Source organism: Stylophora pistillata, chromosome 13 (assembly GCF_964205215.1).
Source record: "Stylophora pistillata chromosome 13, jaStyPist1.2, whole genome shotgun sequence".
In the NCBI taxonomy this organism is placed as follows: Eukaryota; Metazoa; Cnidaria; class Anthozoa; order Scleractinia; family Pocilloporidae; genus Stylophora; species Stylophora pistillata.
Window position 1 is genome coordinate 753,510 of NC_142531.1, and position 18,372 is coordinate 771,881.

General features: G+C 40.3%; 1 protein-coding gene across 1 annotated transcript in view; it reads right to left on the minus strand.

Annotated features, from left to right (window-relative positions):
- The window catches only part of LOC111336940 (bridge-like lipid transfer protein family member 2), a 43,208-nt gene continuing 24,836 nt past the window's right edge, over positions 1-18,372 (minus strand). The window contains exons 44-70 of the mRNA XM_022943123.2: positions 18,166-18,218; positions 17,621-17,693; positions 16,895-16,996; positions 16,746-16,811; positions 16,274-16,390; positions 15,945-16,035; positions 15,520-15,686; positions 13,253-13,546; positions 12,885-12,980; positions 12,559-12,624; positions 11,850-11,947; positions 11,428-11,511; positions 10,656-10,748; positions 9,916-9,965; positions 9,090-9,204; positions 8,693-8,789; positions 8,484-8,571; positions 8,168-8,326; positions 7,995-8,038; positions 7,324-7,488; positions 5,747-5,809; positions 5,287-5,358; positions 4,797-4,937; positions 4,528-4,598; positions 3,923-3,959; positions 3,352-3,433; positions 1-767 (exon numbers count right to left, since the gene is read on the minus strand). Coding sequence (XP_022798858.1) covers positions 631-767; positions 3,352-3,433; positions 3,923-3,959; positions 4,528-4,598; positions 4,797-4,937; positions 5,287-5,358; positions 5,747-5,809; positions 7,324-7,488; positions 7,995-8,038; positions 8,168-8,326; positions 8,484-8,571; positions 8,693-8,789; positions 9,090-9,204; positions 9,916-9,965; positions 10,656-10,748; positions 11,428-11,511; positions 11,850-11,947; positions 12,559-12,624; positions 12,885-12,980; positions 13,253-13,546; positions 15,520-15,686; positions 15,945-16,035; positions 16,274-16,390; positions 16,746-16,811; positions 16,895-16,996; positions 17,621-17,693; positions 18,166-18,218 — 2,721 coding nt within the window. The 3' untranslated portion in view covers positions 1-630. The remainder of the gene's footprint in view (positions 768-3,351; positions 3,434-3,922; positions 3,960-4,527; positions 4,599-4,796; positions 4,938-5,286; positions 5,359-5,746; positions 5,810-7,323; positions 7,489-7,994; positions 8,039-8,167; positions 8,327-8,483; positions 8,572-8,692; positions 8,790-9,089; positions 9,205-9,915; positions 9,966-10,655; positions 10,749-11,427; positions 11,512-11,849; positions 11,948-12,558; positions 12,625-12,884; positions 12,981-13,252; positions 13,547-15,519; positions 15,687-15,944; positions 16,036-16,273; positions 16,391-16,745; positions 16,812-16,894; positions 16,997-17,620; positions 17,694-18,165; positions 18,219-18,372) is intronic.

Sequence of the window (18,372 nt, forward strand, 5' to 3'; positions counted from 1 at the left end):
TTTGCCATTACACGAGGCCGTACTCACTTTATTTCCTTCACTCTAATACCCTTGATATACCTCGACAAGATCCTAGTCAAGTTACTAAAGGAATCCTAAGTGCTACTCTGAAACGTCGGCCGTCCCCAGGTCCTATGAGCCAGGGGGCAAGGAGACTGCTCAAGAATCCTTGGTCTCGGGTTGTGGAGAATCAATATATATCTCACTTTGGAAACAACATAATTTTAAATAATTCATCTGAGTATTCAAATGGTATCATAATATTTATCTTTCACTGGTCATGTAATTTATGTCGAAATGATTGAAAAGTTCAAAATGCAACTTACTGTAAATTTTCCCATCCTTTTCAAGTCACACCTTAAAATCTGCGTACGAAAAAGCAAGTAGAAAACCACCGCACTGATACTAATGCTCGAGAATAGTTTGTGTTTCAGGTAATAAATTCTAGAACCTTATGTTTTGAGACAAAGGGTAACTTCTACATTCGTATTTTTTTAGGCCGTTCATAACAATAAACTGCGCTAGGGTAATACATGATTGATTTTGGTCATTTGCCGCTTAATCTTCTCTTTATTTCCCCTCATTTTGCTCTATTTTTTCAGCATAAAAGTTGTGACTCCGTCAGCCGATTTAATCAGCATCATCTTTATCTTCATCGTCTTCTTCCCTTGGTTGATCATCACTCTCAAAAGTGCCGTATTCCTCAAAATCTTGATCCTCTTGTAGGTCGACAGGCTCGGGGCCGGCTCCGTCAGGCTGCAAGAGACCTGAGGAGAATAAAGTAGTGTTCAGTTGGGTTGTTTAGAGTAATAGTAACACTTGACACATAAAGTGATCTCAAACTTTAACAAGGTTAGGATGCCAGTTATAAGGTTACACGGTTTATAAAATAGGGAGTTTAAGCAAATCACTACGGCTGGCGCTGCTACGGCTACCGGAAGTAAAATTGTCCAGAAAAGAGTCACTGCGCATGTCAGTGGTTCCCATCCAGCCGTAGCGGGAAATCCTTCTACGCGAGTGGGAAGGTTTCGGCGTAGTCTTTGGTACGTAAGTAAGTAAGTAGAAAGTAATTTATTTATCCATATTTCACAATTGAGTATAACTCGTTTTTACGTGAACGTGCCAGGTTAAAATAATATATATAACAAGCTATGATAATGATGATGATAATAGTAATAAAAAGGAACTATAAAATCATACGGGAATCATGATGCATATATAGGAAATAAATAGGAATCAATAAAACTAAGAGGGAACAAGCTGGGGATAAAATAAGCTATGTACAAAAGTTGCATTCACACTCCACACTGGTAGTCAACTTGACCTCGTCCAGCATTGATTTAAAAATATTAAGAGAAGGAGCTCTTCTTGCATAGTTAGGTAGATTATTCCATAATCTTGTAGTGACGTATTGATATGACCTATGCATGAATCTGCTAGAATAAGTAGGCTGATCAAGCCTGCAGAAGCCTCTGAGGTCATATTTATTATTACGAAATAAAAACATCTCCCTAATATTATTCGGCCCCATGTTATATAAGCATTTATAAAAAAAGGCAGAGAGCATGAGAATATCTGCGATGCTCTAGGGTCTTCAGTCCCACATGGTCAAGTAAGGTACTATGAGTTTGACTTAGCCATGTTTAAAAGAGTTCTAATGGCATACTGATTAGTGAGCTCCAGTTTGTTAGATAGGCCAGATGATAACCCAACTAAGACTGGAGCATAGTACTCTGTGTGGCAAAATAAATGCCTTGTAACTATTGACCATCACTTCTGAAGGTATGAATTTACGAACTCTCCTAAGAGCACTAACTTTGGCATTAACCTTATTACACACGGATTTAATGTGGGCTTTAAAAGATAAGGAGCTGTCAATAGTTAGACCTAATAACTTCATATCGTGTACCACATTCAAGGGAGGCCTAGTACGGTCAGCAAACAATTCATAACATGGCGGATTATCACCCAAAGGCAATACTTTAGTTTTAGATTCGTTTATATTTAAGTAATTACGCTTGAACCATGACTGCATCACATCGAACTTTCTCTGAGATCTTAACTGTAACGCATATCGAGTAGGGTGTGACAGATACAGTGACGTATCATCAGCATAAAGCCTTAGTTTAGCATCTTTGACAAAATAATTGAGATCATTAATGAATAGGTTGAATAGTAGAGGTCCCAATATTGATCCTTGAGGAACACCATGTTGGATTGTTTTCCAATCTGAGTAGTTATTACCAATCTTAACTCCTTGCAACCTGTCATGCAGATAAGAACGAATAAGGTTCACTGCGCTTTCGGTTTGTAGTTCGCGTTGCTTAAAGTTGAATTTTGGCGGGCTACGGCGACGTACTCTCCCCAAGCCTCGTCAACCACGATAACCGTAGCAGCGCCCGCCGTAGTGATTTGCTTAAACTCCCTAATAAGATCGGGTACGGCTCCCTGTCTTTCTGCTCTCTTTCGTCGGACGTCGCATTTCATATTAGTATCGTTTAACTAAAGTAAAAGTATTCTCCATGGCCAATCAGAACAAGGTGTTCGGGCCCGGACCCGCAGTGGGAGGATATCACGCCCCCCCCCAGTGAGACTGGACTTGTGATAAGACCACCCTACTAAGGACAGTTTTGTTGTGTTAGTATTATGGGATATAAGAACATGTGCTTTTCGCTTGAAGTTCGCAGTCTTTTCGTTGGATTAAAAGGAGTGATTTAAACCGTTGTCGAAAGTTGAAGTTACTTAGTGGTCTGAACAAAACACAAGGCTTAACATAACCAGGAACCAATGAGAACTGGGAGTAAACCACCTGTAATCGGTTCAAGTCGCAGTGGGTTTTTAATTCTGAACCTGATTGGCTGAGAAGGATGGCGCAAAAGTTCCCGAGCATTCACAGAGCGTAGTTTAGCAAAACCAATGAGATCTCGATTAAAAATAGATCCGCCATAAATTTACAAAAGGTTGGTTTGGTAAATAATTGAGACCCAACTTTACATCGTATATAAATAGAAATACTGCTTGGGCGGTCAGTGTTCATGATTAAAACTTTAAAATGTTTGGATCTGACCTACAAACGCTAAAAAAGTATACAAGCTAAATTTTCGGCAACGTTCTGTTGGCCTCAGTCAGAGTAAAATGTAAAATTACAGAGTAAAATTACTCTGACGAAGGCAAACAAAATGTTGCCGAAAGTTTAGCTTTTATACTTCTTTTAGCGTTTTTAGGTCAGATCCAAACAAAGTTTCAAATAGTTGTAATTTAATAACAAGGGAACTCCCAAAAAAGTTCTTGAGGGGAGTAAATAAAATGACGATTATTTAGTTGTATTAGTGACAGATCTAGAATACGAACCTTTTCGTTTGGAACCTCGAGCGACCTTCGCTAATTTGCTAAACAACTTTTTCTTTGACTTCTTCTGCTGATCTTTCTGTTGCTGAAATAACAGGGAATAGATCATAATTGGAAGGTCGTGCCCAGTCTGCTCACTAAGGTGTTCATATTATTAGGAGAATTTACATCGGAAGTACTTCCGGAAGTTAACCCTTCAAATACAAGGGGATGTTCTAGATCCTGGCTTGAGAGAGAAATTTACGTCTATGCGTCGAATGGGGTGCAAAAATTGTACCCAAAGATATGCACCATTGTCAAATACCTTTTTCTTTTTAAAGAAAGTACTCACCAACATAACTGACAACACGTTTGGTTTGACAGCTGCTGCATAAATCTCAATTTTTACTTTATATCTCAGCTACTTTGTCGCCTTCGTTTTCTCACTGACGAGACAAATAAGTTAAATACCCCCCCCCCCCTCTCGGTCCCCTTTCTTGACAAAGGGCCTTCCTAAAATTAAAAATCTAAGGGGGTCCACTGGGCCCTATTTGATTTATTTCAAGAATAACCCTGATAAATCCTATCAACTTACAAAGCCTCCCAAAAGCATTCGTGCTTTATCTTCTTCCCTGAGAGGGGAAAAAAAAAAGAGAATATCAGATAAGCCCGATTACATTATTGCATTTTTAGCGAGTCCCACTCCCTCACAGCCATAAATAACCAAATATTTTCGCTTACACTAAAAATTTCGTTTACTTTTTCCTGTTCACTCCGAAAGGCTTAAGGAAGCAAAAGTATGTGACGTCATATCCGTCATATCTTGGGGTGCATTACAGTCGATGAAAGTCGATGAGGACCGATAACGGATGAATAAGTGAATAACGGATGAATAAGTGAATAACGGATGAATAAGTGAATAACGGATGAATAAGTGAATAACGGATGAATAAGTGAATAACGGATGAATAAGTGAATAACGGATGAATAAGTGAATAACGGATGAATAAGTGATCACAAAGTACAGCTCCTCCTCTTAATCTCCAATCTGAAATTCACCGGCCCACTTGACAATTTTTTTCGGTATGCCAACCAGCACCGTGCCCAAAGTGAAGTTGCGTTACGTGATAATCAAAATATTACTGATGAGAGGTGCCGCTTTACTTTACATTCTAAGTACGAACTGAAAACAAGACTCACTTAGCTTGTGATTTTGACTCCTTGGTTTCCGTGCCGTGTCCTCCTACAAGATGTAGCTTTTCCTTAATAGCCTACGACAAAAGAACAATCACATTTTAACTAGTAAACAAACAGAAAAAGAAAGTACTTAAAAAAAGTTATGATATCATATATCCGCGCCTTAACTTAACCTCCGAGCGAGTACTGCACAATATAACACGAATTACTGCAAATTGGTCGTCGGTAGAGTGCAACAAAAACAAAAGCAAAAAAAAAAATTAGCAACTAACTTGTGATACTAGCACGTTGACACAGTCTTTCTTCATGGCCATTAGCAGATCATGCCACGTCCATGTACGGTTGTGATACTCCAGGGTGGGGATGACCAAGCTGAAGTCATGAACATCTATAATATTCCTGTCTTTTTCGCCCTAGAGAAATAAACGACATAATGTCGATAAGAAGAAAGAATATGCTTACCTCAGCAGAGGGGTAGTACGACTATCATGGCTAAAATAAGGATGGTAAGGGGTGGAGTGCACCTGCATGAATTACAACGGCGAGCCTTGGATGATTTCTAAATCATTACTTTGCCCCGAACCTACTGACTCTTGATCCCCGGTCCAATACTTTTACCAACTAAGGTAGTTATTAATCAGCCTTACATTACAAAAACGTCCTACTTAACACCTAAAAAACCAGAAGAGTATCTCTGATCTTTTCTGTGAAAATCGCTTGATAAAACGACTTGAAATTTACGAACCTAACTATATGACAAACCTTGTAACTAACAAGTAGGGACACTTCTGGAATCTTTACATAAATGAATGAGTTATTCTTAGAGGCCCTCTCCTGTGAAAAGAAAATACATTTCAGCCATTGAATGAGTTATTTTTGCAAACGCACACAAACAAGGAAATGTATCATTTAAGCTGCGTATAACAACTTTCGGTAATACCCAGTCAGTGCATTGTGCTTCACTTATCACATAGTGTCTAAAATCCGACATTAGTGTCTAACACCCTAGTGTCCAAAAACTCAAACACTAGTGTCTGAAATTAGACACCAGTATCTAAGATCGGTGTCCAAAACCGGACACTAGTGTCCAAAATAAATTAAATATTTAACCTCTCCCCCCCTCCCCACTACCATCACCAATTACTTCCGAAGAAGGGGATGTTACTTCCGTAGAATGCTCAATGTTTGTGGAGATTATGTTACAACACAAAACACAGCTTACCTTCATTTTGTCAAGGTCGTCATAATCGCTGATTCGTTTGTAAAACGTACTTTTCTTCTTTGTCTGTGGTTCAAATGGAAACGAAACAAAACAAAACAAAACAAGAAATACATTAGAAATAAGTTTCAATGTTAGGGTAAAATTTTTCCTGTGTTTAAAATGTTCAACCAAGCACTCACTAAAGTAATTAAACGCATCTACGAATGCAACTGGAGTAATATTTTCAGATTCCATCCCAGTCTCCTCCGCAGCCGTCAACTATGTCTGTCACGCAACATGAGGGGAGAGCATGTTGGGTGACAAAACTAAATTTCTCCCTATGTTTTTCTCTTTTGTGTTGTATTTATCTGAGTTCCGCCAAAAATTTACACATTTTAAATGTCGACTGTTAGAATGGTTTATCTGCGCTTGAATTATCTAAAATTCGACCCTAAAGATCTAGTTCGTAATTCTACTTTGTGGCTGTCATACATCTCCTTGAAAAGTCATTTGGAGAAATTAGTGTTATAGCAAATAGTACCGACCATATCACTATAAATATTCCAGCCAACTTTTTTTCACTTAATGAATAAAGGCTGATAGTTTCGAAAAAAACAGTTTGGGGCTGGGTCGGTGGGAGTAACGAAGTAACTTGGATATCAACAAAGTTGAAGTGGTAAATTGGCCACCGTAACGATTACAAAAGCTGACGTTTCTAGCGTTGGCCCTTCGTCGGAGCGAAGAGAGGAACTGTGGGTTGTGTGTTCTTTTAAAGGCAGAGAATGGAGCTACGTTATTGGTGGGAACATGGCAACGAGAAAAACAAGAATAAATTAGTGGAATGAAAAGCGTTCGACGATCCCTGTGGGATTTAGACTGCCGGTTTGAAAGATGAGCTTTTGTTCAAGATTTTTACGGCTTTCCGTGCTACCTAAGTGTAAGGAAAGACCGCAGATTGCCATATGTTGCTCAGAATGATTAGGTAAATTAAAATGTCTAGCGGCTGGTTTCGATGTGTCCTTGTCATTCCTTTCCACGTCTCGAAAGTGTTCTCGGAATTGGTCACCTAGTCTTTTGCCTGTTTCGCCGATGTATATCTTTTTGCAATAAGTGTAAGTTATGCAGTAGATTACATTGGCGGAGGTGCACGTGAAGTGATCGGGGATCTTAATGGATCGTTTAGGCCCCGATATTTTATCAGTGTTGTGAATGAAAGGACACGTTTTGCATCGTGCACGAGCGCATTTAAAAGTGCCTGGTTGGTCATTAGTCTGAAAAGAACTTCTGACCAAAAAATTGCCTATGTCTTTGTCGCGTTTGAATGAAATGAGCGGAGGCTGCGAAAAGATAGTGCTTGTCTCTGGATCGTTTTGAAGTAATTTAAAGTTTTTAAGAATGATAGATTTAACTGAGTGGTTGTGAGGGTGAAACGTGAGAGTGAATGGAATGCGGTCGGAATCTTCCTTATGCGACGTTTGTAGTGCTGAATGTCGATCAATAAGTTGGGCGCGGTGGTGACCCGCTTGAACGACAGAAACAGGGTAACCACGTTTATCGAAAAACTGGCACATTGACTCTGATTTCTTTTTTTCACTTACCCCCTTATCCTTGTATGATGGCGACGTGGGAGGATATTCTGTTACTGTTAACCCACTTTTCTTATGTCTGAAGGATTCAATAGAGCTTTCTGATGCTGAAGACAAAGAACTTGGGGATCGCTTCAAAGAAGTCGATTTACCACCTGGAGGAGGACCTAAGAATTCCTGATAAAACACGGCAAAGGATAGAGTGCGTTGAAATTCAGCAACGTAAAACTAAACCCAAAGAAAACAAGAGTAAAATAATACCAAAGGAAAACGACAAAGGGAGCGGATGAAAACTTCATGTACATAAATTCAAGTATACTGCCAACAGCGCGGGAAAATAAAAGTTAAGAAGCGGATATTGGCTTCCATCCGGCATTTGATTGATTAAAAGTATGGCGCAAGTTTCCTTGACTAGTCAAAGACGGAAGTAAAGTGAATCCAAACAATCAGGAATAACGTTCGTCACTCTCACTAAATGCTCTTCTCAGAAATCGAACGTTCATATTTTGAATCTGTCAACACGCTTTTAAACAACGACGAGAAAAGGTTTTGTAAGGAAGGGTTGTAGTAAGTAACTAAAGCGTATTCTCTACAATTTAAAAACGTGTTGGCCTCAAACAGTCATGACATGAAAAACATTCTGCCTATTATCTTAGAAATCGGTTATCTGTGAGATTGATTACCTCATCATCGTAAGTGAACATTTCTTTTTCCTCCAATTCCATCCCTGGCAAAATGAAGACATAATTATTTCATGAGTTATATAAACGTGGCTAAAATGAACTGTTTTAATGAGAAGTGCTTTTTCTATAATAACTAAGGACGCGTAAAAGTATTGGGTAAGAACACTACCAACCTCTGAATCCAAGCTCTACTTCTCCCACTTCACCCTCATATTCATGCGCTCGCTGAGGAAAGAAAAACACCATGACTTTCTTGAACAGGCGGTACGTCAGGCGAACGGCCAGCGGACATACGTTCACTTCAAAATGCTCCTTCACTCCAATTCCCCCAACTGCAGAAAAGAAAATAACACACTTTGGCTCCATGGTCAAGATTATGAATATTCAAAATAGTACAATGAAACATTTAATCACTAATACTTCATTATTTCAGTTCTCTAATGTTAACATAATTAAGCAATCTAGAATCGACAAGTTTTGCTCCCAAACCTGGCGGCCTCACTCTACTGAATATCCGCACAGCCACGGCTCTGTCCACGTGACCCTTACCGCTGACGTCTAACGGGCTCATAGCATCCTAAAACAGATATACAAGAAAGAAACAAATAATCAAAATGTCCAGTGCACTTACCACTGAGCCACTGGGTTCTTTCAAGCTCTAACAGAATTCCAGAAACTTCTCAGCCGAGTCACCTCACCTTATAAATGCTGTTGGGTAACAGATTTCTGACGTGAAACTTTCCCAATTCCAATCGATGTTCTACGGTGGAACCCCTAAGAGTAGTTTTCCTGTAACTAACAAAGTCAGTTGGAAGAGTCATTGGACAGGAAGTATATCCTACATGCTGTTGAGTAATCTGACGAGTTATGAATGGCCACTAAATATAAACATTGGTTAACCGATGATAGCTTTGTTGTTTCTAAAACGCGAGGGAATGGCAAACCCTACAACAATCAAAACAAAACAAAACAAAAAACAACGATTACATCAACAACACAAATCCATATCATCAAGATTTTCATTTTATGAACCAGTTGTTTTACTTGAATTCTACTCGTAGCTTAAGCTGTTTTTTTCAATGGCAGGATATTTACCTGAAGTCAGTTAATTTTGCATCGGCTATGGCCAACTGTCCGTCTTCTTGATTTAGCTGCCATGAAGCATGATTGAAGTAAACTTCAGCCAGTTTAATCACCTCTGCGGTGGGAACTGAAAAGGGAAGCGGAGAAAGAAAAGCGTTAGGCTAATATCGTATGTGGCATGAATGTAAATCGCTACAGGAGAGAAGATGGAAGGGCAAGGCAAGGCAAGACAGGACAGGACAGGGCAGGGCAGGGCAGGGCAGGGCAGGGTAGGGTAGGGTAGGGTAGGGCAGGGCAGGGCAGGGCAGGGCAGGGCAGGGCAGGGCAGGGCAGGGCAGGGCAGGGCAGGGCAGGGCAGGGCAGGGCAGGGCAGGGCAGGGCAGGGCAGGGCAGGGCAGGGCAGGGCAGGGCAGGGCAGGGCAGGGCAGGGCAGGGCAGGGCAGGGCAGGGCAGGGCAGGGCAGGGCAGGGCAGGGCAGGGCAGGGCAGGGCAGGGCAGGGCAGGGCAGGGCAGGGCAGGGCAGAAACAACACGACCTTCACCTATTCGAAGATTTCTTCTTCCATCCCAGCACCCTCTAGATTAAACTATTTGTAACTATTTGTCGATTTCTTCAGTCACGTAAACATTCTCAAAATGTGCTTGCAATAGACAAAAGAAACATTACAAATCGTGCGTGTAGACTGAGAAAATCCCCAGAAACTACCAAACATATAACGCGTATGATTTCTATATTCTATCAACTGTTACTAATGATGTCTGCAAGCCAATGAATGCGAGAAAATGCAATTGGTTACCCACTAGGTCGTGGCAGAAAGACATTTTTACAAACGTCTCACCTTTCTCAGGTGTAGGTGTGTTCAAATTCATCAGAAAGTCCTTGTACGCACTGTCAAATATCGATGGGAGTAAAAAAATCATTATTTAATATTCAGCGGGTCAAAACAGCTGTTTATGCACAATACGCAGAGAACTGTTTAACTTTCCAACCTTACTGATTAATATTTAACTTCCCCATGCAGTATGAACCCTGAATTATACAGTTCTATTAATTCACCTAAACCTAAACCATGGAAAGAGCCATCAGTATACCTTGTTTTAGAGACAGACGTAAAAGTGAAAGTGCTAAGGAACTCTTCCCAAAAATATTAAGGAGAATCCAAGAATGGCTTCCATCTCGGAACCATAGCGACACTCCTAGATGCACCAGCTTTCACAGCCACAAAGCTGAAAGGGAGTGCTAGTCCGAGTGCGGAGAAAAAGAGGCGCATCTATCGGGGGGAACAGGGTTGGCGTACTGGTGAGAGCGCTCGCCTTCCACCAATGTGCCCCGGATTCGATTCCCAGACCCAGCGTCATAAGTGGATTGAGTTTGTTGATTCTCTATTCTGCTCCGAGAGGTTTTCCTCCGGGTACTCAGGTTTTCCCCTCTCCTCAAAAACCATCATCATTTAGAGTTTATTTAATTTAGAGTTTATTTGCATTTACACACGACCCCACAAGCTGTTCAGCTTTAAACATTATCGTGTCTAAATAAAAGTGTTATTATGTTAAAAAAAAAAAATAAACGACCACTCACCTTATCATGATTTTCAGTTCAGTGCTTGAAGAACTCAGCTTCTCCTTGAGTTGTATGATTTCTCTCTCGATATCAACAACAGCATCAGTCAGCCTGAACAAGATAGAATTCTGGGTAAGAAATCCCTTTTCTTCTTTCACTTTGTTTTCATCCGGTATAAGGGTGAAAACGGGATTCGTTCGATTGTGATTGGTAAAATCAGAGACGATATCAAATATATTTCACACGCTGATCGTAGAAAATTGCCCAACTGATCAAACAATCAGTTTGTACCATTTACATCAGACAGCTTTTTACAGTGGCGGACCCATACGATGGAAACAGCTCCGTGCTTGGTCAGCAAAAACAGGCACCAACTCACCCAATCAAGGCTAACGTCAAAAGCAATCGGCGCAGATTTGGAAATTTGTGTTTTCCCACCCTTAACCCTTTAACTCCCACGAGTGACCAAGACAGAATTTCTCCTTACCATATCAAGCAGACAAGTGATAAGAATAAGGAAAAATAACAATCAGGGGATCATTAGCTGATCCAATACCAAATTCTCCAAACTAACATCACAAGAATTATATAGCAGACAGTAACGAGAATTATGAATGAAATCTTAGGAGTGAACGGGTTAAGGCGGTCAACACGAGTTCATTTTGAGTTCTCATTGGCTCCTTGTAGTAGTAATCTTAGTTCTGATTGGCTGCCTTAATTACTTTGGTTCTGATCTTTACAACAATCAAACAAAATGTGTTCGCTAACTGTTGCACTTAAAAAATCGTACTCTTGATCGTCGATGGCTTGTTTTCTTAACGTGTTCACTTCATACAGCTCTCTTTCCAACCTCCGCATTTCCGTCTGAAGAGATCTACAAACACAGACAACTTAGTCGTGAAAAAGACCACAACTAGAGATGCTTCACTAACATCCAAACTGAACTCTTAAGAGGGTTGACACCCCGACAAAATCAAACAATCACTCTATCTTACACTTACTTTCTTGAGTTTTTTGCTTGGACAAAAAGGGGGGGGGGCACATTTGGCGGCGTTTTACGGACTAGGGAAATTCTTCATAATCCACAATACACAAAACCAGCAAAATTGCCATGCTTCACGTTAGGGTTCCACAAACCTGATTGAACTTTGGTGTCTTGCACATTTCCATCAATGTTGATACAATTTATTTGCAGGGTAATGGAATCCTTACCTGACAGTGTTCTGCAGTCTAAGAATTTGAGCTCGTTGATCTTCTGAAGTGGACAAACGCAACTGAAATCTCATCCTCTGGAGTCTGTCGTCCGCTTCCTGTTGACATAGTAACCCATAGTATTAACCCATAGTAATCCATATTAACCCATGGTATTAACCCATAGTAACCCATATTAACCCATAGTATTAACCTATAGTAACCCATATTATTAACCCATAGCAACCCATAGTATTAACCCATAGTAACCCATAAACAGTGAAGAGTGTAAAGCGTACCCATATTAACCCATAGTATTAACCCATAGTAACCTATAAACAGTGAAGAGTGTAAAGCGTACCCATATTAACCCATAGTATTAACCCATAGTAACCTATAAACAGTGAAGAGTGTAAAGCGTACCCATATTAACCCATAGTATTAACCCATAGTAACCTATAAACAGTGAAGAGTGTAAAGCGTACCCATATTAACCCATAGTATTAACCCATAGTAACCTATAAACAGTGAAGAGTGTAAAGCGTACCCATATTAACCCATAGTAACCTATAAACAGTGAAGAGTGTAAAGCGTACCCATATTAAGCGGACATCAATTAGCAGCGGACGCAAGCGAGGATCTTACGGGTGTTCACTTTTGTGAAGTTGCACAATTTACAACCTGAACTAATAGCAGCTCGTGCCTTGAGTAAATAGAAACTAATACCCACCTTCTTTTTAGGTTCTGTGTATAACACAACATTGTGGGCAATGTCGATAAGCATGGCGTACTGAGCCTGAAGGAAAGTCAAACAATTACGTCAGCAAAACTGCAGACTTGTGTTAAGGGATAAACAAAGCATAGAGGCGTGAGAAAAAAGGGAGGGACTTTACTTCTTACTTCACAAGCGTTGTGCGAGTATTTGAGGACATGACAGGTTGGAGTTTCTTTACCATCATCAATTAGCAGTTTCTCTTGACAACAGGGGCGGGGTAAGAAAGTGTTACATGCAATTAAGTAGCTGTTCAACTGAGAATTTTCTTACAGAGAACTCACAGAGTTAGTGGAGATCTCCAGCAACTTGTGTCTGATGGTGAAAGTGTTTACTGCCACGTGTCTGTCCTCTCGGAGATGACTGGAAGGTGATGGAGGCTAAAAAAATGAGTGACGTCAAAGAATTAAAACTCCAAGTATCTTCATAATCTTACATCACTCAAGTTTTCAGTAATATTCTGCCTTGAAGCACCAAACTCACGTTTGGCTGGGAGGCACGAGTTTTTCGGCAGCCAAACAATGGCCGACGTAAAGCAGAACCCATGGGATCATCTCGGACAAAACTAAACTACTAACGACAATCAACTGAAATTGCTCTATCATGCAAGAGAGAAACCATAGATGAGGACATTCTACCAGGTTTTACTCACCATAACTTCATGCGCATGTTCTTCAGCGACAGGATCCAAATCAGGGCTGAAGCTAACAAAATGAAATTCACAGCTGCATCGAGCCACAATGCGCTGTAGCTGCTTGGGCTCCTGTCCTGTATTTCCCACATCCGCATTCACCATTCCCCCAACAGCCTCTCCTGATCCCACAATGTTGGCCAGGTCAGCTATATCGAACGAGTTCTTGTTTTGCCGGCCTGTGATCACTGAGGTATTTAACCAAGGAGCACTGTCTAAACCAATATTTTCCTCGGCACCCACTGTGGCAAAGTACTTGAGAAAAGAAACAAATGAGATAAAGTTGTTGACCATAGCGCAAACAAACACAGATCAAGAAAAAGACATGAAATACAGGAAAATGCTGTCTTAAAATTGACATTGTGCATGATTGGTTGACTCTTCTGCTTGCGACTCTGACAGTCTTCGGAGTGGAAAACAATGGAAACGTTCTGAGTTTTCAATTCCTGTTACAATTTCGATTCCTGACTTTCTCTCGGTCAGAAATCTATATTACGACTCATTCCCTAGTTCAACCATCCCAAACGGGACACCCCCCCCCCCCCCTCGAAAAAAAAGAAACTCTCTTGTAGCCTTAGAGTATTTCAGGAAAGGAGTTTCCACCGTGCAGCTGATACCGGTTGCATAAGCAAACAGAGCTTAAAAGATGGTGATCATCAGCAGGTTAACAGCATGGTCGCGAAACAGCCGGTTTAAGCTAAACACTAACTAAACAAAATTCATGTTTGTAACCGGAACTACACTGCGCGCAAAGATAGACTCCCTCAACCAGATGGAAATCCGTACCAGCAAAGGAGATATACTGGAAACTACCACAAGCCACAAGCGTCTTGGAGTATACATTGACTCGGACCTTTCTTTCAATGAACATGTTGAACATTTATGTAAGAAACTTGCAAAGCGTATAGGCGTCCTGAGATCAATTAGGCATTACCTGCCTTTCAATGGGCGCATATTGTTCTATAACACAACTATGAAGCCTTTGTTCCTATATGGTGGAGCAGTTTTGAGTATGACATCCAAGTTAAACATTAGACGTGTTTTTCGATGACAAAAGAGAGCTGCCAGGACTATACTAGATATTACAACTGAAGAAGAACGAACCGGTAGCTTATTTAAAGTGTCTATACGGCTAACAGGGTTGTTATAGTTTTGGTATATATTTAACATGTAAAAAAGTCTTCTTAAATAAAAATTGGATTCTGACGAGTCTCCGCCCTGAAATCGAGCTTTAAACTTCCCGCTTTGACCACGCCCATTGAAGGTGACCGCGAGTCGGGGCAATAAAGAGATTGGGTTCAGAATGGGTCGTGACGTCAAATCAGGAGCGCGTCAAATCCCGCCAGTGGTTCATTTCACTGTTTTTTTCAGTAAGGTAAAGAGTTTTCGGCGACATAAATATGCCCGATAGATGCGTTGTAAAAGTACTGCGTTTGTCAAGCAAAGTAACAACACGACGATCGAGACTCTCCTGGAATAACGTCACTCATCACCAATCTTCCCTTACGCGGTCAACTTCATTGGGCGTGGCCGAAGCGGGAACTTTAAAGCTCGATTTTAGGGTAAAGAGGCGTCAGAATCAAATTTTTTTTAGAATACTTTTTAACAGGTTAAAGAGATACCAAAACAATAAAAACCCTGTTAGCCGTATAGACACTTTAAGAAACTAAACTGGATGCCTTTTTACAATGAAATTAACGTTAACAACCTATGTCTTATTTTTAAATGTATACAGGGGCAATGCCCAGAATATCTACGCACCAAGTTAGTCCTTGTAAGTGATTCATCAGAAAGATCTTCGCGTTATGGGCACATAACACTACGCTACCTCAAGTACGACAGGAAAACAGAAGGGGGTAAAACCTTTTTAATATCATCAATTATACTATGGAACTCTTTTCCTGTTAAAATAAGATCCAGCGAAACTATCACCTCTTTTAAACGCAAATACATTGAGCACATAAAGGAGGGGTACGCTAATATTGACCATTTTCGAATATCCTAATATTCTTAACTTTTATTCTTTTATTGCATGTTGACATTTAGGTTATTTCCTATTATTGTAATAACTAGTTAGAAATTTCTAAATTGCAATTGTTTGTAACTTTTTCTTATTGTAATTTAGGTGAGGGCCACAGGTTTCTCAGTCTAAGACTGTAAAGTGCTTCCCTCGTTAAATAAAGTTATTTATTTATTTATTTATTTTATTCACATTAAATGGTAATTACCTGTAGATTTTCTACATTTCCCACCCAGGTTTTCTTGTTGAAGAGTTCTCCTTTGCTCCATACTGGAGTGTGAAGTCTGTTCAATATCTTGGCATTGCCAGCTGCTACCAGTACACATCCTTCAGACTCAATGCCTTTGAGAACGATCTGTGAGTTCACCAGTGCAACTAGCGAAGAAACAAACTGTGATATAACCTCTATGACTGACAATTAGGAAAAACGTAACTGGGAGTATTCTCTGCTAGCGTCCGGTTTCTGTGCAGTTTTCTGTAATAATTTACCCACAAAGAGTGACACCTTATGCCATGGGGAGAGCATGTTTTCCCTCATTCTTACTACCGATATTCTAACTGATACCGATCCTGTCAGTTAGTCAGTCAGTCAGTCAGCACCGTACACCTTTTCAAATAAGCCCTATTACTTACTGTGCCAGTTAAATTCGACGACATCATTTGTTGTACTCAAAGCCACTCCGTGAAGTTGAGCCTCTGTGACTTGCTCGTGTTCAGCGGTGCCCTATAGGGGGTAAAAACTCACTCTTAGGAAAAGTTAAAAATGTTGAGTACGCCTATTTCGCTTTAGCTTACGGTCTTCGTAGTCTACTCAACAAACAGAGTTATCTAAATCATAAAGTCTTGCGGCTCTTAGGAATAACACTTTCTGGAGCTTGCACCCACTATTCATAAAACCATCTCGAAGGTGACTACCTCAATAGATTCTATGAAATGCCGAACATGGTATTGTGTTACTGTACCTCTTCAGCAAACGCTACGAACTTCAACTCCTTTTCCATAACAAGTTTTTCCAGCATGTTTGTTGCTGACACTGATCGAGCCTTGACTGAAGCATCCAAAGATCCTTTGTAATCATCCTGGAGGGTAAAGTATGTCTGTTAGTTTACAGTTGGGCAAGACACTTAAGACACTCACAGTACTGCTTTAAACCCAGATGTCAAAAAGTACTATCAGCTAACTGTAAGAGAAACTTCACAAAAAGCCAGCCAGTGACATGCCATGGAAGTTCAACGGTTGATGATACAGCGAAGGAAAATTAAATGTATCAAGCAAACCCAAAAAAGGAACCACTCAGAAGGTAATGTTTCAAACAGCTTGCTTTCATGATGGGGCCACTGGATTCAGAATAGTTATATTATTATTTGTTGGGAATTGCTCATAGTACCTATTCAATGTTCGCTAGTTTGCCACTTAGTGATCGCAAAAATATACCTGTTTGTCCTTCTTTTCCACAATTGTGAATTTGAGCGCATCAGCGGAGAGGTTTTTCTTCAAAACCTGATGGTGAACAAAGGGAGAAAATCCGTATAGTTTTATCAAACTCGAAATGATCTCTAAACAGCAATCACTGGGCATCTCACCTGTGCATTAGTGTAAGCTTCAAACAGTCCAAATACTATACGACGGTTGGTTAGTGTCCAGGCTCCCTTCAAGTCATGACACACTACGCGATGACTGTAATTCTGTAATATCATAGAAATATTGATATAAACATATTCGGTACACTATAGGATGTCCTCCACCTCTGAGTGAAGACAAAATGATTGACTCCAGAGTAGGAGAAGTCCAGGTTCAACTCTTAACTAAGATTTCAGTGATGTTGTGTTCTTAGAAGAGGCAGCATTGAAACTGGCTTCTTTACCTAGCAAGCACACTCGTCAGGGCAGTCAAGATCGACCACAGAAACGTGTCAAGAGCTAAACTTTCTGAATATAAGTTACCTTTATACACTTTACAGTCTACTAGACAAGTTCCCTTCTTCAAAGTCTTGCACAACAGGTTTTGACCAAGAGAACTTGCCAAAGAGAGACTTGTCGTATTTTTCCATCTTAGCTTGACCAGAAAAAATATTAATATAAATGCAACTTACGACACATCATTCTTACAGTGCCACCCAGAGAGACCCATAAAGTACTGAGAGGGGAGGGGGAGTGGGAATCGCCTGCGATGGAGTAATGAGCCAACCAAAACAGGACAAGAGATACTCTTGATTGTCCTGTCTGCAGCAGAAAGGTTGATTTTACCTCCTTCGAGAGCAAAAGGGAGCTGCCACAAGCAGAATCACTAGCCACATGAATACAACTTACCTGAAGCTCCGGTGGGGGGCCGTCTGCGCATGACTCTTGTTTCTTTGATAGGTCTTGTCGAGAGTACTCCAACCTGCTCAAGAAGCAGACGCATTAATAGCAAAACAGTCGCATGCGCACATGTAAGCAAATCTAAGGTCCCTTTCCATTTGTCAAATCTAGCAGTCGAATGGTTCAGTCCATGAGTGAAACGGGTCATTTTTCATTGAGAAATAACTAGTTGTTTTGTAATTAGCCCTATCGTTTGAGTTGAGCCAGTCAGTTTTGACGCTCCAACACGCTCTTTAGTTAAAATAATTCAAACTCTTTCTTGTAAAAAAACGCGCCCAAGAGAACAGGTATTCGTAATCACAAGAAACTGTCCACTATTTTCCACTAACGCAGACAAGAAGCCCTTTAAGTTCTTCCAGACCTTATGAATGGAAAGCGCCCCGTCATTTCCTTTCGCGCAGAACCCCCAAGTGCAATGAGAAGACAATCTCGGCCATGATTTGCTTTACGAAACTTAAATCGGCTTTTGTGAGTATTCATAAAACAAAACCTGCCTTGATGCTGCCAAGAGATAGTACTTTGTGGGTTCTAAGTCTATAGAACTAACCTAAAAAACAATAGAAGAAATTTAAATAAAGCAAATTCTTTTTCGTTAAACCACAAAACTGTTTGTGTTACAAGAACTCTCTAGGTTATAATACATGTTTCGATTCAAGAGTTCAATCAATTTTAAAAGTCCTTGAAATTATCGCAACAGCGTC